This window comes from Myotis lucifugus, unplaced genomic scaffold (genome assembly GCF_000147115.1).
Source record: "Myotis lucifugus unplaced genomic scaffold, Myoluc2.0 scaffold_71, whole genome shotgun sequence".
Lineage (NCBI taxonomy): Eukaryota > Metazoa > Chordata > Mammalia > Chiroptera > Vespertilionidae > Myotis > Myotis lucifugus.
The window spans coordinates 2,678,917-2,700,466 of NW_005871119.1; the positions used below are offsets into that span (position 1 = coordinate 2,678,917).

The 21,550-nt window shown below is 37.8% G+C and overlaps 1 protein-coding gene across 4 annotated transcripts in view; it reads right to left on the bottom strand.

Annotated features, from left to right (window-relative positions):
- BCKDHB (branched chain keto acid dehydrogenase E1 subunit beta) overlaps window positions 1–21,550 on the bottom strand; it is a 204,026-nt gene that overhangs the window by 138,522 nt on the left and 43,954 nt on the right. For all 4 annotated transcript variants that reach the window (XM_006090356.3, XM_014457216.2, XM_014457215.2 and 1 more), the window contains exons 4-6: window positions 13,704–13,837; window positions 13,319–13,474; window positions 11,030–11,138 (exon numbers count right to left, since the gene is read on the bottom strand). In XM_006090356.3, the coding sequence (XP_006090418.1) occupies window positions 11,030–11,138; window positions 13,319–13,474; window positions 13,704–13,837 (399 nt within the window). The remainder of the gene's footprint in view (window positions 1–11,029; window positions 11,139–13,318; window positions 13,475–13,703; window positions 13,838–21,550) is intronic.

Genomic DNA, 21,550 nt, shown 5'->3' on the forward strand with positions numbered 1-21,550 from the left:
CCAATTTTATTTATGAACATAAATGTCCTTTTAAAAATCTTCTAATTGAATCCAGCAAAATGCTGAAAGAATAAAACATCATGATCAAGTAGAATTTACCCCAGGTATGAAAGAATTACTCATTATGATATTAGAAAATATGTTAATGAAATTCACCTCATCAAGAGATCAAAGAAGAAAAATCATTAAATCATCTCAGCAGATACCTAAAAACAATTTGATAAAATTCAACACCTTGGGAGAGGTGGGAGGAAAGAGCCTTCTACTAAGTTAAAAATAAAGATAATTTCCTTAACTTGATAAAAACTACTGATCAGGGTCCAAGTTAAGAAAAGATGAGATATTCCTAACAAAGGGAAAAAATTAAAATATCTCATCAACTTTTGGGGAAAAAATGAATTATAACTATCACTAGCTATAGAGGATAAGAACATCTAAAATAATTAACTGAAATATTATTAGAGAATTGCATTAGATATCCAAGTGCATTATTAACATACAAAATTAAAAGCTGTGGGTGGGAAGAGATCAACCAAAGAACTTGTATGCATATATGCATAACCCATAGACACAGACAAGAGGGTGGTGAAGGCCTGGGGAAGGGGTCAATGGGGGTAAACGGGGGCATATGTAATACTTTCAACAATAAAGATTTTTAAAAATAAAAAATAAATTTAAAGCTTTTCTGTAAACCAGTGATAACCATTTAGAAAACAGTAAGAAAAAAAATATCCTAAATAAATAGCAAAAAAAAAAAACCAACATGAAACATCTAGTAATAACCTTAACAACAAATGTATCAAACCTAATGGAAATATCTACACAAGTTATTCACGGACATAAAGAAGTCTGAATAAATGGAGATAGCCATGATTTTGGAAATGAAGAATCATTACAGTGAAGATAAAAAATAGGGGGGAAAAAACTTTAAAAACTATGTTTGTGTGTCTGTGTATTTATACTTATATTTATACAAATAGGTTGAACACTGTTCTCAATGACAACCAGTACATGGGCATAGATATAATTGTGACATTTTCAGAAGGCAGCATTAAATTGTTGGGATCTAGTTGTTTCAAGGTGGACTTCTATTAAACATACTAGTGAAGAACTTTATGACAAAATTCAGGAAAAAAAATGTTTGCAAAATTCAACAACAGGCAAAATTCTGATACACAAGAAAATAAAAATGCAAGGCTTTTTATGCTTAGTATTCCCAAGTGGCATGTGTTACAAACATTTCCAGCTTTCCTTTTTAGCTTGTGGACTATAAATACTTACGTATTGGGTCTTGTCTCTGCCTAGTAACTGCGTCAATAATACCCTATCCTTCCAGTTTTTCACTAACTGCTATTTAGAGACTTGCAGTGTTTGGCTTCATCAATCATTTATTGTGCAGGGTTTAATCAAAGAACAGGAGGAAACAAGGATGGAATTAAAATATATAGGTTTATAGTTTTACTGTAAGAAACAGTGATCTATAATTTTCTCCTTCCACATGCCCAAATATATATATAAAAACATGGATATTTACTCCAACATAGTTTAGAATAGGCAGAATTTAGAAGCAATTCAAAATTCCATAATAGGGGAAAGGATAAATTATGGTACATCCCTCAAAATTGTATGAGCTAAAAATTAGCTAAATCTTTGTGCACTGAATTAAAATATGTCCAAAATGAATTGGTAAGAAAAGCAAGTTACAAAACAGTGTTTACAGTATGATTTTATATAACTCAGTTTATATGTAAATGTGTTCTATACATTCACATACGTATATCAATGCAAATGCAGGGAACAGGTCTAGGGACAGGAGTAGAATAGAGAAAAGGAACTTTGACTTTTCATTTTATAGTTCTATGATACTTGAAGTTTTTACAAAGAGTGCATATGATTCATGACATTAAATTTTATTAAAAACAAAAAATAAATCACTCTTTTCCATGTAGTATAAACTTAGTCATTGAGAATGCATTCAGTTAAATTAAGACAACGATCAAAAATAGACATCAGACTAATGCCCCTAAGTAGTCTGAAAGTGCATGTGAATAATATAAGGAATATGCCAGAAGCACACAAAAATTCTACTGTGTCATATTCCACAAATATTTCAGTCTATCAGGTCAATCACAGAAGATACATGAACAAATTCAAAGGCAATTCTGCACTTCAAGTTAATTGAAAACCTTCTGATTCTTCTTGCTACTAGATCAGGCCTTTTCATCACAAGATAGAATAATAATCTGCATTCCCTGCCTGTTCTAGGTTTACAATAAATGCCACTCAACAAGGTTAAGAAAGAAGACACATGTACAATGTAAACGTAGAAGTGAAAGGACAAGTATGAAAAAAACATAAACTGTAAAAAGTCTGTAATCAAATAAATGAAAACAAATAAATTGACAGTAATGACATGTTTAAAAATATAGATAAAAGTCTGGTAGTATATACAACAAAAAGTCAATAGTAGCTATAGGGGATAGATTTATGAGCTCTTTTTGTCTTCTCTTTTGTGCTTTGCAAGAGTTCAACAAGCGTACATAAAAGACTGAAAAATAGCCATAATCTTTTAAACCTTCCTTGTATCCACAATCTTTCACAATGCGACTTGCCCATCCTTTGAAGTTGGGCTGACCTGTGACTTGCTTTGGCCAACACTCTATTAACAAGTGACACGTGCTAGTTTCTAGCCTATGCTTCAAGAACCTTGGATGCTCCTACTTGCCCCTATGAAACCTCTGCTTCCACCATGTGAACAAGACCAAGCTAGCCTGCTGGAGGATTAGAGACAAGTAGGCTACAGTTTTACCAGCCACAGCCCCAGATATTTGAGACAGCCCAGCTGAGACCAACAAATCCAACCCACATAACCTGCAATTGACCACTGATCTATGAGGAGCCTAGATGAAATCTGAGCTGGCCAGCTGAGCTCAGCCTAAACTGCAGGCCTGCACGTGAGCTATATAAAAAAGTTGTTGATTTAATCCAGTAAATGTTAGGGGTGGCTTGTTTAGCATCAATAGCTTGCTGATAGAATATGACTTTTATAAGAAAAATAAGTGTGTTTAAAAAACAAAAGGCATTGTTAATTTCTAATTATAACATTGTTTACGCCACAATATTAAAATATCATATTTTCAGGTGTATATCTTTTTCTTTTCTTTATTTAAAATAACATTTTATTTTATTTCTTTTAATTAAATGTATTGGGGTGACATTGGTTAGTAAGATTATGTAGGTTTCAAGTGTACATTTCTATGATACATGACCTGTGTATTGTGCGCCCACCACCCAAAGTTAAATCACCATATATTTGACCCCATTAACCCTTTACTACCCTTCAACCCCGTTCCCTCTGGTAACCACCATACTGCTGTCTATGAGTTTCAGTTTTGTTTTGTTTTTAATCATCTTGTTGTCTTGCTACCATGTGTTTTTTGTGTGTGTTTTTCTTCTTTATTGATTAAGGTATTACATATGTGTCCTTATCCCCCCACTGCTTTCCCCGACTTGTGCCCTCAACCCCTGGTGTCTGTGTCCATTAGTTAGGCTTATATGCATGCATACAAGTCCTTTGGTTGATCTCTCCCCCATCCCCACCCTCCCCTGCCTTCCCTCTGAGGTTTGACAGTCTGATCGATGCTTCTCTTTCTCTGGATCTGTTTTTGTTCATCAGTTTATGTTGTTCATTATATTCCACAAATGAGTAAGGTCATATGTTTATCTTTCTCTGACTGACTTATTTCTCTTAGCATAATGTTCTCCAGGTCCATCCATGATGTTGCAAATGGTAGGAGTTCCTTCCTTTTTACAGCAGCGTAGTATTCCATTGTGTAGATGTACCACAGAAATATTAAATTATCTCAATAGTGCAATGAAACTACTTTATATTGAAGAATCCAAGTTCACATTTAGCAAACCTTTTCACTCCATCTATATATATAAAAGGTTAAGCGACCGTCCAACCAGAAGCTATGGTGCGCAATGACCACCAGGGGGCAAACGCTCAACACAGGAGCTGCTGAGCTGCGGTGACTTGGCAGCGGCGGTTCTCAGGTGATGCACCTCGGAACCAAAGAGGAGGGAGCCTAATTCTGGGGTGCGTCACCCAAGAACCCCCTCTCGCAATCTGGGACCCCTCGGGGGATGTCAGAGAGCCGGTTTTGGCCGATCCCTGCAGACCAGGCCAAGGGACCCTACCTGCCAGAGGGACCCTGCTCACTCTTCAGACACCCTTTGAGCTGCAGCGCCACCCCAGGTGCAGCCGACCGGGGAGGGACCATGGGAGGTTGGATCCAGGGCATGTCCAGCCCGTCTCACCCAGTCCCACTCTGCTGGCTACCTTATAATTAATTTCCTTTCAATGTGCACAAATCTATACACCAGGGCACTAGTCCTATTAACAAGTTAAGCACCCAGCCTGTTTTGTCTTCCAGACAGAAAGTATAGTGTCAGTCACCTGTGACTGACTGGGCACTTAATGTGTTAATAAAAGTGTATGTGGTTGTCACGCCCTCAAGCTGTGACGCCCTCACGCCACAATGAGCGATCCCCAGGAGGCTGTGTGCACAGTGGGCGCGAGTGGGTGGGTGGGGCTGCGTGCGAGCGCTGGTGGGCTGGGACTTGACGTTGCATACGCGCACGGAGGCAGGGCCCGCGGCTCCACCGCGGTGCGGAGGTAGGACCCCCAGCTCCAGCCTACCTCTTTGGGGCAATCCATCGCAGGGCTCCCGCACTGTGAGAGGGCACAGGCCAGGCTGGGGGACCCCCCCACGAGTACATGAATTTCATGCACCGGGCCTCTAGTATATAGATAAAAGAACTGGTGTGTGACAAGATTTGCTTTAATTACCTATCAAAGATTAATGATAGAACTAATTTATCCCTGGAAAGAACAGTCACCTCAAGCACCAAAGGCATTAAGAAATTTCTCTGTGCCAGGTTGGATACTCAGTGCCTTTAAATCTACTCATTCATCCATTTCATCTTTAAATCAATTTGATGAGCTAAGTATTGTCATTGTCCTGGTGGTACAGGGGTGAAAACTAAAGCATAAAAAGGTTAAGTTGCTTGCCAAAGTCACCTAGCTAGTAACTAATAGAGCAGTCTTTCAAATTCAGGCAATCAGGATCCAGAACCTATGTTCTTAATCATGTTATTAGACTGAGGGCATAGGGATGAAGATGAGGAAAAGAGCTGACTGGCTACTTGATGTGTCCAAACATAATGAAAATAAATCATCTTAAGGAAATTAGGAACCATGTGAAATTAAGCAAATAAAAACAGAGAAAAATGCATTGTATTCAGAGAAAACAATTGCATACCAAAGGGGAGATGAAAAAATGCTTTATTTATTTATTTATTTTGTTGTGAATCATACTGTTATTGTAACAGCAATGTAAACACTAAATAATGGTCTGAAAAATTTACACTGTAACTCTAGAAAGATATTAGAGAAAATTTGCATATGTTGAGGCAAGGATAGCAGCCGCTGGGGAAAAGGTGAGACAAAATAACTAATAGGAAGATAAAATGTTAACAAGCAGTTTAAGCATATTATTTACAAATATGATAATAATTTACTAAAAGAATTGAAAAGGCTTGCCTATGAGGAAGAAGCATGCATTTGTTACAAGATATATTACTTGGCTGTTTAAAATCTGTAAAAGTATTATTTCAATTTAGAAACTAATTAAAAAATATAACAGAAACTAAATTCCCTCTCATTACTGGATCAAACAATTCTCATCATGAGTGCACCTACTATTAATGTACCAGCCTGCATAAAAATAATCAGCTTAATGATGCCAACCAAAACAAATTTAAATGTGAAATACTAATTCCTCGCTTTTGTGTATACTGCTATTGGGCAAAAATACCTTCAAAGTCATCTACAATTTATACATAATTAGTGTATCTGCTAATAAGAAAAAAGGAATCAGCATCATTATGACCTATTTTTGCCTGAAAGGATAATTTAAATTCTGGAAATAAAGCAGCAAGAGGCTTTTAGTCTTACTTTTTTTCTTTCTAGAATAACCATGGATAAAAACCATGGTTACTTCGATATCACAGGTGTCATCAATCATTCAATTAAATAACCAAAGAGTTCAAGACATGCAAGAACAGCTTCTCCACAAGATGCCTATATCTCATAATGTCTCACTGACTCACTCTTTTTGAATCATAACTATTTTGTACATTTTGACACTGTCTTCCTTATCTAGCTTTACTAAGCATCCCGCTGCCATTTTTAAGTTTATTTGTATTTAAATGCCATAAACATAAATAATCCAGAAATATAAGCTATAGTCTGTCTAAATTTAGAAGATAAATTTTATATCTATGATATATTCAAAATAAGTAGAAGAAAATAGCTGCATTACCTATTTTCACTTCATCTTTATAGTTTATAAAGTTAATGGCTGAACTAAAAGAAGTTATTTCAATGTGTTGTAGACCAGACCTGTGAGTCACCACAGCACAGATGTTTGAATATAGAACATTATATGGAGACCAGGTCCAAAAATGAGAGAGTCAGAGAGGTCTGGAACAGCTGCAATGGGCAGTACTGTCCATTCGCCAGTTTTATCCCTCTCCCCAAAATGTAGGAAGGCTACGTTTCTCAGCTACCTTTGCTTCTAGATGGGGACATGTGACTAGGCCCCAAAAAGCAGCATGGAGCAGACATTCCCAAACCCCATCTGTGACTGCACTGGACTTGTGGCATGTATAGTTTTTATAACTCTCGAAGAAGCGAATTAATCCTATGCCTATACACTGTAATATAAGGGATATACTACCTTAATGAAGAGCTACTGGTAGTATATATTTTCATTCAATTAAAAAGTAAATCATTTTAATTGTGGGAGAATAGCACAGGTCTTGGCATGAAACTAGACCACTGGAAGAATTTGTTTCACTTATGCCCTCCAGCTGCAACTCTAAGCAACTATGTTGCAAGTATAGAAGCTAAACAAAACCCCAGAAACGGGCTTTCAGTCAGCCGGGCTTCAGCCAGCCTGACCGCAACATTGTATCAATGTTTGCAGCAGCGAGAACGCAGAGCTAAAGCTGGCCCAGAATAGAAAAAAAAAAAAAAAGAAAAAAATGTAAACAGCCGTATCTTTAGTCCCAAAGATTTTAACTATTTCCAAGTGTATGTTGGAAATTCAAGAAGAAAGACTGTAAGAAAAAAGTCCATTAAATGATTATTTACAGACTAGAGGCCTGGACCATGAGGGCGCAGACCAGGTTGGGGGATCCCCTCAGCCCGGTCTGCACTCTCTCATAGTCCGACAGCCCTTGGGGGATGTCCGGCTGACAGCCATCCTTAGCTGCCACAGAAGCGGGAGAAGCTCCCCCCAGCTGTGAGCCATGAGCCCAGCTTCTGGCTGAGCGGCGCTCCCCCTTTGGGAGTACACTGACAACCAGGGAGCAGCTTCTGCATTGAGCATCTGCCCCCTGGTGGTCAGTGCACATCATAGCAACCGGTCGTTTCGCCATTCAGTCGATTTGCATATTACCCTTTTATTATATAGGACACCAAAAGTTCTCCTATTGCTACTACTTAGAAATTATCAAGCTACTCTGGTCTTTGAAATTAAAGCACCTTCTTTTATAGATCCATTTGATTGTCAATACAGACATGTCTTCCATGAGGCACCTCAGATACCTGAATCACAATGCTCCATTTCTTTTCATATCATTCCAAACAAGTGGAAGTTTGGCATTTACTTCACTGTGAAGCAGACCTGAGAGATTAGCTCACACAGGTAAAGAAGAGCTGGCTGCATATAGACAGCAATTGAATCAATATCAGACCAGTCAGAGCTCCCTTCCACCACACCCTACCCCAAAAAAAGCAAAAACCAGAATATGGTCAGCTGCAAGATACTGATTCAAACCAGAGGACAACTCAAAGAAAACCATGGGTTAAAAGCATCCCCACAGATTGGCCCTGATCACTGGCCAGGTCTAGGGACCCTACCCAGCCACAAATTTCAGGCACCGGGTCTCTAGTCTATATATATAAAAGCCTAAGCGACTGTTCGATCATTTGACCATTCAACTGGTAGGTATGATGCACACTGACCACCAGGAATAGACACTCCGACCAGTAGGTTACCTTGCTGCTGGGGTCCAGCCGATTAGGACTGGGCAAGATGGGCCAGACACACCCTGGAGCCCTCCCGTGGTCCCTCCCCAGCCCTGATCATGCACCAGTAGGGTCCCTAGCCTGGCTTGCACCCTCTCGCAATCCGGGACCCCAGGCCTCTTGTAATAAAATAAAGTAAATGTAGATAAGCAACTGACCTTAAGCAGTGGTTCTCAAAATGTAGTATGAGTCAGAATTATCAGGAGAACTACTAAGATAGAGACAGCTGGGCCTCACTCCCAGAGTCTCTAATTCAGTAGGTCATGAAGGAAGACTGACAATTTGCATTTCTAATAAACTCTCAGGAATCTTATGCTGCTGTCCCTGGGATCAACTTTGATCACCACCTAGAGAACATTCATATGAAGACTTTTGTGGGTAACATTTTTTTTTCCTTTCTTCTGCAGAGAAGCTCTCTAGTTGTGAAAAAACTAGAGCCTTTGTGGTCTCTACTGAGCCACTGGGGGTCAAGAAAACATTCAGAGTGAGTGTCCTTGAAATAGCACATAATCATGGGGAAACTTCTGAAAAACTTCTGATCCATGATCCTCATCAGAGATTTTCATAATCTCCCTCAGGACCAAACCTACAACAAATTTCTCAAGCTCATTCACTTAACTGGAATCTTATAGCATTAAACATTTCCCTAACCAATCCTGATTTCAAAATTTCAGCAAAGTGAATTACTTTTTCAAATGTTTCTTTTGCAGTTTCCATTTATGAAATACTGAAAACAAATCTTCATTAATTGATTAGCTGTAACTGGTTGGCCTTAAAAATATAATTCCCATAAAGGCATCCAAATTATTACAAATCAAATAGCTACTCTGTGTATACCATCAATTTCCTATTCACCTAAAGATTTTAAATTCTTACATTAATTATTTTTTATCCCATAATAGGATATTGATGATAATACAGTTTCTAAAAATTAGAGATTCAATTTAAAATATGTTTAACTTAAGACCAAGTTATGTTTAACTTAGAACTCTGATAAATTTCTAATGGAAGTATAAAATGGCACAATCACTTTGAAAAACTCTCTTAGACAAGTTCTTTAAAGCTAAATTTACATCTACCTTGTGACACAATGACTCTATTCCTGGATGTTTATTACTCAAAAGAAATTGTAAAATGTTCACAAAAACATATGTACAGCCCTAGCCAGTTTGACTCGGTGGATAGGGCATTGGGGTCAGCATTGGCCCTATCCACTGAGGGTTCCGGATTTGATTCCAGTCAAGGGCACATACCTTGGTTGCAGGCTTGATCCCTGACCCAGTAGGGGCAAGTGTGAGAGGTAACCAATAGATGTGTCTATCTCACATCAACGTTTCTGTCTCTCCCCCTCCTTTCCACTCTCTCTAAAAATCAATGGAAAAATATCCTCAGGTGAGGATTAACAAAACAAAACAAAAAAATCATATGTACAGGAATGTCCCTAGCTTAACTCAAGCTCTGAGGCAGGCTACACACACACACACACACACACACACTCACACTCACACTCACACTCACACAAAAAGTCCTTGTACAAAATAGTCAAAAACTAACAAAGTATGATCTATTCATACTTAGCAATGAAAAAGCAATGAAAAAGGAATAAACTACTGATATAAGCACCAATATGAATTAATCTCAAAAGCATTAACTTGACCAAAGGAAGTCAAACACTGTGTGATTTCATTTATATAAAGCCCCGAAATGTGCAACAACCTATGGTAATAGCAAGCAGAAAGTGGCTAAGTTTGGGATAGGGATAATGGACTGGCAGGGAAGATGAATTAATTCATTATTTCTGAAATGATGGAAATGCTCTATGTCAGTGGTTCTCAACTTTCCTAATGCCACAACCCTTTAATACAGTTCCTCATGTTGTGGTGACCCCCAACCATAAAATTATTTTCGTTGCTACTTCATAACTGTAATTTTGCTACTGTTATGAATCGTAATGTAAATATCTGATATGCAGGATGTATTTTCATTGTTACAAATTGAACATAATTAAAGCATAGTGATTAATCACAAAAACAATATGTAATTATATATGTGTTTTCCAATGGTCTTAGGCGACCCCTGTGAAAGGGTAGTTCGACCCCCAAAGGGGTCGTGACCCACAGGTTGAGAACCGCTTCTCTATGTCATATTTTGCACAGTGGTAACATTGATGTGTAAGATTGTCAAAAAAATCTATCAAATTGAACACTTAATATCTATGCATTTTATTATATGTAAATCACAGTGCACTAAAACAAAATACTTTTAAGCTTAACTATTCAAAGAAAAGAATGATTTGCCGAAGCAATGTTTCCTGGACTCAAAATTACATTAAACAGAACAAATCATTTGACGTTAAAATTTCTAGTCACAGATGAGTGTTTACAGAATCATAATTTTAAGCTAAAAGGAGCATGACTGTACACCAGTTTTCCTTAGACAGTCATCCCAATGTAGTCCTGATGTCACAGCATTAATAGTGCCTCCTTCACCTTCAAAGTATTCTAATTTAGATTAACACCTATATAGACACTTCAGCTATAAGGGCATTTAATGTTATTTAGTATAATAAGCTCATTCACTTTTTCATTCAACCCACATTTACTAAGCAACTATGTAGATGACCATAGACCCTATGTTCTCAAATAATTCACATTGCTTCTTTTTCCACAATCAAAATATAAAATGGCTAGATAGATTTCCCCTAAACTTAACATAAAATATACAACTGAGAAAAAACTAAATATGGAACAAATCAGAATTTTTCTACAAGGTAAGTATAAACCAAACTTACAAGGAAAAATAATTTTTTTGAACTGTAAGAAACAAAAAATATGAAGATATTCACAAATATAAAATGAAGAAAACCTTTACCTGCTGCCCTGTAAAGTATTTTAGGTTCAAAAAATATACAAGGATTTTTATCCTCTATGCATGACAAAAGAAGTCCCTTGGCCTGGAAAGGGCTTCTGGGTACAACCACCTGCAAAAACAGATTTTTTTAAAGACAATTTCAGTAAAAATGTATCCCAGCAAATTCATTATAAGAAGAGCTGACATTTAAATAACCAATTGTTACTAATTAAAAATAGAAATCTGGCATTTTTAGCCTAATTATAATTTTTAATAAAAATTTACATTCTGTCCCAAAATAGCCCCCATGTTCAACATTTTTTAGATGCCCATCATATTCTGGTGATTAAAAATGCTCTTCTCCTAATGAGCTAAACTTGCATATACATAAAAAATAAAAGGATTCTACAAAAAGCATTCATCAAAACAAAAAAGTAAAGTTGTCAGTATCTTTCTGTATTTATCTATAAATAAATAAATATTTTCTACTAATACTCTACAGCTAATTCCAAAGGGTATGCAACTCTCTTCTCTAATTTTAAATATCAAAATCTCCTCTTCCATGAAAAACATGGTCTGCATTTCCTACAGGAAAGAGTAATCCACGGAACTTTACAATCAAGCACTATAACATTGTTAAGGCAAAGCTAAAGAAATGTGTGGATACTGCACACTTCCAGCTAACAGGAAAAGATTCCAGAACCTTCCTGGGAATGAGGTTGATAATGAAGAAAATGGTAATGACAGGAGGTAGCACATGTGTTAACTGGGTCAAGAACACTATGTGGACTAATTCATCTACTGTTCACAGCAACTCGCCAAGGTAGCTATTATTATTTTCCCCAATTTAGAAATGCAGACTAAAGCTTAAAGAGAGGTCAAATAGCTTGCCCAAGGTTACATCGCTTGCTACACCAGGAATTCTCACCCAGTTCTGACTGATACACAGCTCAAGTTTGTACACCATTTTACCTCAAATCATAAACTTGCATCTAATTTTCAATGATTACTAAATAACTGCATAAAGACAAGAATTACATAGAAAAAGTTACCATTAAAATAAACCTGAATTTATCACAAAGGCTTAAATAAGGTTCCTTGAAGCAAGCTATATTTGGCTTTCAAAAATCATTTTCATACCATTTTTATTGAAGGACACTATTCCATTTTCTGTAAACTAACTCCTGGACACAGCGCTTACCACAACACAATGTCTTTATCTTATGTTCCCACTTTATTTTTTCTTCTTCTGCTTTCTACATGTGTTTATTTTTAACATTTTGTACTATATGTACAATTTTCATTTGGGATTAAAGAAAGAGAAAGGGGGAGAGGGTAGAGAAAGTAGAGGATTGAGAGAAAAGATGTGTTCTTAAAAATACTGGGTAACATCATAAACATTAAATGTGAATCAATGTTCAGCTCAAGCACAAAAATAACTATTTTCTCAACTGTGGCTTCTGTCCCAACTTACCACTTCCAGCTTACATCGAAAAGTTATGCAACCTGTACTCTACTGAGAAAACTTTATGACTTTGCTTTAGGAGGGAAAATAACAAATAAAAAAAAACATAAACACATGTTCACAACCAGCTCATGTTATCAAAAAACAGACACACAGCCGTGGGTGAACATATCTATGAGTTTTTATAATGATTCCCAAGGAAGCTCTCTAGTAAATAGAACTAGAAAAGAAGATAATGTAAAAAATGAAAAGAAAATATGCAAAATGTTTTTATTAAAAGACCCAAGTGATTATAGAAATTGAAGACTCTTGTGGCAGGCAAAGAAAGATGCTTCAACTTTCACTGTTAGAGCAAATATTACCTCCCCTGGAGTGAAAAGCACACCTGGGTAACAGAGGCCTCTGTCAGTCTGTTTAAAAACATACAGACTAAAAGCAAAAGTCTATCCCTCTGACTAGGAATTAAAGAGTAGATTTATTAATTTACCCCAGAAAAAGATTTATTAATTTAAATGAAAAAGACCTATTAGAAAGAAACAGAGCTTTGAAACAGAGGAAGATAAACCAACTATGTTCTCAGTCTTATTCTCTGAAGCCTAAAATTAATATCAGGTACTATTAATATCAAGCCAGGTACTATTACAAAAAGAATACTCTATAAATCTGAGCAATGGATTAATGAATATAAAAAACAAAACAAAACTATGCCCTCTTTTTAAAAGGTTTACATGAATTCCCAAAATCCTGTTTGCTTTCCTCTGATAAGCATTTTAGTTAATATTAATAGAATGAACCATAATGAAAACCTCAACTGGAGATCAAATAAAGTACATAAATGAGTATACCTTAATTCCTGGGCAGTGGGCAAAAAAAGCTTCAGGACTCTGAGAATGGTAGAGAGCCCCATGGCCAACACAGCCCCAAGGGGAACGGATGGTGAGGCTTCCACAATTAAAAAGATCCCCAGAGCGGTATCGATACTTGGCGGCTTCATTAACAATCTGAGAAGGGAGAAGAGAAGGGACATGTCACAGGGAGTCCTTCATTCCCATCCATTTTCTTCGACCCTTTATTAGATCTTTACATATATGCCATAACAACATACCTTGTAATGCACTAGCTCAAAGGTAGCACAAAGTTCTTAAGATAGGGAGGGTAGAGGCAAAACTTTAATACTTCGTGGACTTAACCTTAGAAATGACCAATTATAGTAAACTGCAATCTTCCTACCTGATCAAAAGCTGGGTAAATATAATCTGCAAACTGAATTTCTGCAATGGCAGTAGCACCAGTGACTGCAATTCCAATCCCAAATCCAACAATTCCTTGTTCACACAATGGGGTATTAAAAACTCTATCTTTTCCTAAAATAAAAAAATAAAATCATTTTATTATGACAAATGAGAGTAATGTAATGCACAATACAACTGAAAAGTCAATGAGTTGGTAATGGTGAGATGGAGAAAAAAAGCAAGGGACAGGTGAAGGAAACAGAAAATAACTAGTATGATAGCTGTTTTAAATGCAAACATAGTAATTATATTAACTAAGTAATTGAAATGTTACAATTAAAAGACAGGGTGTCACACTGAGATTTAAAAAAAGCAAAATCCACCAGAAACACCAATCAGAAAGGACATATGCACCCCGATGTTCATAGCAGCACAATTCACAATAGCTAAGATCTGGAAACAGCCTAAGTGCCCATCAGCAGATGAGTGGATTAGAAAACTGTGGTACATCTACACGATGGAATACTATGCTGCTGTTAAAAAGAAGGAACTCTTACCATTTGCAACAGCATGGATGGAACTGGAGAGCATTATGCTAAGTGAAACAAGCCAGTCAATGAAGGAAAAATACCACATGATCTCACTCTTTCATGGATAATTAAGACCATTACAAACGTTTGAGCAATAATAGATACAGAGGCAGAGCTGCCTCAAACTGATTGTCGAACTGCAGTGGGAAGGCCAGGGAGGGTTGGGGGACAGGAGGGAGGGGAGTAAGAGATCAACCGAAGGACTTGTATGCATCCATATAACCATAACTAATGGACATAAGACACTGGGGGGTAAGGGAGGGCAGGGGCTTGTCAAGGGTGGGGGGGAAAAAAGGACACTTATGTAATACCCTTTGTAATACTTTTAGCGAAAAATAAAAATTAAAAAAAATAAAAATAAAAAAAATAAAATAAAAAAAGCAAAATCCAACTACTTAAAATAAAATAAGTAATAAAGATATCAGAAAGTTATAAATAAAAAGAAAAATATATATACAATAAAAAAACACAAAGAAAATTGCTACATTAATAGGAGACAAAGTAGACTTTAAAGGAAAAGGCATTACCAGAGATAAAGAGGGAAAATTCATTCTTTAAAAGAGTTCAAGTCACAAGGAGGACATAATTCTAAATTTAAACTCTTATGACAACATGGGCTCCAAATAAATAAATAAACAAACAAACAAACAGAACTGAAAAAAGAATGGCTAAATTCCCAAGATAGTGGGAAATTTTAACATACCAATCTCAGTAACTAATAGATAAAGCATACCAAAATAAAAGTAAAAACTATATAAGATTTGAACACCATCAACAAACATGATTTAACTGATAAAGACACTCTACACCTAACAGAGAACACTGGTATTAATTAACCATATACTGGGTTATAAATCTAATCTCAACAAGTTTCAAAGAATTAAAGTAATATAGAATATATTCTCTGACCATTATGGAATTAAGCTAGAAATTATTAACAAAAAGATAATTAGAAAATCCTTATGTTAGACAAAGTTTTAAACATATGTCTAAGTATCTCATGACTCAAAGATTAAGTTATAATGAAAATGAGAAAGTATTTTGACCAGAATGATAATGAGAACTCTTATGTATCCCAAGTTATTGAGGTTCCAATTTCAATAATGGCAGAGTAAACCTCACACATCTAATGAGTAAAATATACAAACAACTACTTACAGGCACTGGAGAGGCAAAAAAAAAAAAAAAAGGCCTAAACTTAAAGAGATTGGATCCTTAGAAGAACTGAATTGCAGTGGATGAGCATGACATATATAAGGCATATCCCTTGAGGTGATTCCCCAGTTTCTGAGACATGAGACAGCTAGAATTCAGACAGTCTTATCGGCATGGGGTGTCAAAGAATGGAGTCTGGAACTGCTAGTGGCTGGAAATTGAGGCACTAGTCCCTAAAAGAAGGGCACTACATGAGGGCACCCCAAAATGTATGCATTAAATCTTCTTAAATCCTCGGTTGACCCCTGTGCCTACGAGAGACTCCAAAAGCACAGCAGGTAACTGGAAGCTCAAAGAGCTGAGCATAGATTTCAGCTATGCCCACTAAAAAGGAGGCAGAATTTGGAGTCTGAGATTCTTTCAAATTAAAGGAGCTTGACAAACAAACACCTTAGGCTTTCCACTGAAACCACAGGGTATAATGTTACTAGCATACACAACTCATTTCTCATCTGAAATTTTACCACCTCTCAAACCATATTAGCATTTCATGAAAAATTCTAATTTCAGGAACTTGGATGGATAGACACAAGCAATAGCCACAGTCTGAAAGTTTGGGAACAGATCTATGATTCATATTTCAGTTCCATAATACAGGGATACCAGTTCTTCTTGGCACATAGAATTAACTTTCAGCTCAATCAGTCCTTTTGAATATGAACCATAAATAGAGCAGGTGCTAGAAAATGCCAACTAGACACATCCTACAGTTTGCACTCTAAAAGCAGCTGCAAAAACTTAAAGCATGATTCTTACTCATCCCGATCTGTGACTACCTTCTGACTGTGACCTCTATCCCTCATCAGTTCCCTATTTGACTGTGAGCTGCTTGATAATTTCTGAAAATTTATGATTCCATTGAATTAAGAACAATTCACTGGCAGAAAATGAACACAGATTCCAGCTGCCACCTGTAGGAATCCACACCTGTGGAATACCTGAACCATCTGAACCAGAGGAACAGTGTTATTATTTATTCCTTACTACTTCTGGTTCCCTGGATTCAGATATTTTTCATCTCAGTAAATATAGCCCGTTTTGCTCCTAAAAGGCAGAAAAGTTGAGTTTATCAGAATTCTTACTTCAAAAGATGCTTAATTTGAGGAAATAGCTTAACTCTCTTCATGTTTCTATGATCTAGAAAAAAAAAAAAAAACCCTGCTTCAACATGAATTAAATGTTAAAAATCTGTTTCTATTTTCTCCCAAACAGGTAATGATTGAGGGAAGAGCACACATAAAATGTAAAATACTGATGACTTTCTGTGTTATAATGCAATTAACCTGATATAAAATTCATACACACAGTGTCCCAATGGGTAAATTAATAATACATACAGTGATTACACCATTAGCCAAGACAGCTGTGGGTTTAAGTGTCATCTCCACAAATTACTAACTCCTAAGGCTGAATTTCTATTTGTACCAGAAGAACCATGATACTGAAGACTAAAAATTCACACGTATTCAAACATTTACAAAGTACCTAATACTATATAGACACTATTCTAGATGCAGAAGATACAGCAGGAAAATAATTCTATCCTTATGGAATTTATATTCCAATCAGGAAAAGGACAAAAACAAAATAAATGAGTAAAATATATAGTGTGTTAAATGATAACAAGTGCTATGGAGAATAGTAAAGCAGGAAGTAGGTGACTGGGGGAGCAGGTGGACCTACTATGATTTTAAATAGGATGATGGGGAAAGACCCACTGAGATGTGACATTTAAAGGAAGAGATGAAGGGTGAGGAAGTATACCATGCATACACCCAAGGGAATATATGTTCCAGACAGGGGGATCAGCTAGTGCAAAGGTCCTGAGGTATAAGCATGTTTTAGCACATCAGGGGAAAGACAAAAAGTTCAGAATGGTCTGGAGTAAGAAATAGTGAGAGAAGACAAAGTTGAAGAGTTAATAGAAAGGTATGGGAAGATGGCACAGAGAGAGGGCCTTGTAGGTCACTGTAAACTTTAACTATGAGAATGAGTCAAGTAGGTAAGCTTGACAGGAAGCCAGTGAGCAAAATCATGGCATTCTCTGAAATGACATTTCAACAGGATCCCTCTGGCTGATATTTGGTGAATAGCCTATAAATAGGCAAGGATGGACACAGCAAAATTGATTACAGGATATCACAATAATCCCAGTAAGAATGATGAATCATAACAGCAGAAAAGGTATGAGGTTTTGGATATAGTCTAAAGATAGAGTCTAAAAGATTTCCTGATGAAATGGATGTGGAGTATGAGTCAGAGAAATGCTAAAGATGATTCAAAGGCTTTTGCCCTGAGCAGCTTGAAGAGAGTTGCCATTAACTAAAAAAGGGGAAACCACAAAGAAGCATGTTAAGATATCAGAAGTTCAGTTTTGGAGATATTATGTTTGAAATACCTTCAGATATTAAGATAAAGCTATTAATTTGACTGTTGGATATATGAAAGTCTTACGCATAAAAATAGCATTAAAGAAAACACAGAACTAGATGAGATTACCAAGTAAATTTAATGAACACATAGAGAGAAAAAATTCAATGTTACAAAGGCAAGAGGTAAAAAATAAATCAGAAAAATTGAGAAGGAAAAAAAAAAAAGCCAAAGAGTTTGCATGAAAACTAGGAGAATGTGCTGGCCTAGAAGAAAGTGCTTCTAAGAGAGTGTAATCAACTTATGCTATATGCTACCAGAAGGTAAGATGAGGCTGAAAATGTTATAACTGGTGACCTCAATGTAATAGTGTCTGCAAGTAGGAAGGAGGGAGAAAACAAAAGCCCATTTCAAGAGGGAATAGAAGAGAAATTGAAGACCATGAGTAATGGCAATTATTTGCAGAAGAAATTTTGCTGTAAAGCGGGGGGGGGAGCAACAACCAGTAGAGAAGGGAAAATTGATGATTTTGAGAAAAATTAATGAAATAGAGAGAGAAAAAAAGGATGACTAGAAAGAACCATGTCTTTTAAAAGGTGACAAAAAAGGAAGGAGTCTAAGTGTGGAGATGTTGACAGGAACCCTTACTTTCATTCAAACAAGAATAAAGAATGCAAGCACTGATGCTGGAACATGTATATACTGCATACGGTGGTGAGAGCTGATCAAAGTTCTATTAGTTGCATCTATGTTCTTAATAAAATATGAAATTAGAGTATTATCAAGAGTAAGAATAGAGAAGACAGTGTGAGAGGAAATAAAAGTATAAAAGAGAGAATAGGCCAGAACATGCAGCATGATGGTAGACAGCATGAGCCGGCCTTGGAGAATACTAGTCTTGAAATTAAAGTGATATCAGTTGACAAGATGACATGTGTTGCTCCAACAATGTTCAGCTCAGGGATTTAAGATTTAGACAGAGAGACAGACTGAATTAGAATTGGATTTTGCCAAGCAAATAATAACATGAAATATAAACTAGGTACAAAGGGAAGAGAGGCCATCAGGGGAGTAAGAAACTGTGACAGGTCAGTAGATTTCATGAATTTTAAGAATCAATACGGTCAAAAGATTGGTGGGATGGAGGTACTAGAAGCAGTTAGCTGGAGAGGTTTGAAATGGAGGTAAGAGTTGGAGATGCTTAGAAGCAACTGCAGTTACTGGCAATGACAAAGTCAGGGGTATGACTACGAGTGAGAAGATGAGGTAGGATGGAGGACAAGAGAGAAGCCAGAAATAAAACACTGAGAAGCCAGAATATTGAGAAGACCATCCATGTGGGTACTGAAAGGAGTAGTAAAGACACTGCCAGTGAGCCAGCCTAGGAACAGAGGACTAGCCTGGGGTCAACAGATGACAAGGAAGGATAGTGTGGCAATTGTTTAAAAGCCCTACCATTAGGAACCAAAAGTTAAAAAAAATCACATGATTAATTGGAAAAGAAAGTATCATGGGGTAAATTAACCTTTCATTTAAATAAATATTTCTAAATTAAAGAGAATATAGGGGCACTCCAAATTGTATCAATTGGGGGGTGGGGAGGGAAACTCAAAGTTATACCAGAAGGTATACAAAAGTGATAAAAATATGTTCTTTATATAAATCAAAAGGAAAAATTAAGTAGGGAATCCATGAGATAATGATCATGTAAAACTTACAGCTGGGTATGAAAAATTAATTACAGAATTAAAAAACCCTAGCACTACTGAAGAGCTGACCATCAGACCCCCAAATAGGGAAACCAAGTCTTGATTTAAGTGACTTACCCAAAGTCAACAGCCAGTAACTGACAGCCCTGGTACTCTAATCAAGGCTTGCTCCATTGTACTAGAGGAATTTCTTTCCTAAATTGGCTCTTGCAAACTACTCAACTCATAAGTGCTAAAATATATCAAATTAGACCTAAATTATCTGGCACCACAGCCAAAGATGAAAAAAAATAGTTCTGAACATTTAATCTGAATATAGTAAGTCTTTATGGACAATTCCTAAAGTCCCCTCAAATGACACATGGAAGAGACTGGCTGGTGCCCAAGGGATAGGGGTGGGGATGACTGGGTAAGAAGGTGAAGGAATTAGCTAAAAAACACATATGCATACCCCATGGACACAGACAATAGTTTGATGAAGGCCAAGGGAGGGGTAAGTGGCAGTGGGTGGTGGTGAGCAAATGGGGGGAGGTGGGGGAGTAGGGAACACCTGCAATAATGTCAACATTAACAATTTTTCATTAAAAAAACGCTTAATCAAATAAGAAAGTTGGGCTAAATGTTCACAGAACATGGCCTAGTTACCAACACTTAAATAAAATAAAAAGCATCTCTAAAACATGATATAAAAAAATTGGACAATACTTGAGAATTTTTTAAAAGAACTTTTAAAAGGGCTGCTTCAAACATTAATTAAATAATTAATTGCATAGCAAGATAGCACTATCCTATCCTATCTAATAAAAGAGAAACATGCAAATTGACCATAACCCCGACACCCTTCCCATTGGCTAATCAGCAGGCTATGCAAATTAACTGCCAACCAAGATGGCGGCCGGCAGCCTGGCAGCTGAAGCGAACAGGAGGCTTGCTTGCTCCAGTGAAGGAGGAAGCCAATGTTCCCGGCCTGCCGGCCTGCTCTAAGCTACACTCTAAGAAACAATGTTTTAATTATAGAAGTTACACAAGCTCCAGAGACCTGCTTTCAGCCAGCTTCGGCCTCAGAGCTTAGAGCTGCAGTGATGGCAACAGAGTTCAATTATAGAAGCCAAACAGACCCAGAAACCTTCTTTCAGCCCTCAGAGCTGGAGCCAGCTCTCAGCTCCAGTGACAGCTATAGAAGGTAAATAAATCCCAGAATAAAAAAAAAGAAAAAAAGGAGAGGCTGGGAGCTTCAGTTGCCCTCCAGCCTGAAAACGGCTCTCAGGCCCTCACCCAGACTGGCCAGGCAACCCAGTGGGGACCCTCACCCTGAAGGGGGTGTGACCAGCTGCAAACAGCCATCAGCCCCTCATCCAGGCTGGCAAGGCACCCAAGCGGGACCCCCACCCTGATCCGGGACACCCTTCAGGGCAAACCAGCCGGCCCCCACCCATGCACCAGGCCTCTATCCTATACTACAGGCAGGGCGGGACAGCGCGAGCTGCCATCCGGGCCCCATGTGCAGCCCTGGGCAGCGGGGCATAAGCCCCGCCCCCAGCCGGGACCCCTGTGTGCCACCTGAGCCCCCAGCCGGGACCCCCGTGCCACCTAAGCCCCGCACTGCTAAGCCCCGCCCCCAGCCGGGACCCTATGACTATTGGAGAGCAGGAAAGTGCCACTGGGCCCTGGGTCACTGTGGTGATCCGGCCATGGGTAAGTAGAAAAGTGCGGCCTGCAGGCAGCCCTCAGCTGCGCCTGATCCGGAAGCAGGAAAGCCCAGCCTGCGGGCAGCCCCAAACTTTCCCTGTTCCCCAGTTGCCATGGTGATCTGGGAGCAGGAAAGCAACCCTGGCCTGCGGGCAGCCCCCAGCTGCGCCTTCTCTCCAGTCGCCATGAGGATCCGGGAGCAGGAAAGCAAGCCTGGTCTGCGGCAGCCCCAAACTTCCCCTGCTCCCCGGTCACATGGTGATCCGGGAGCA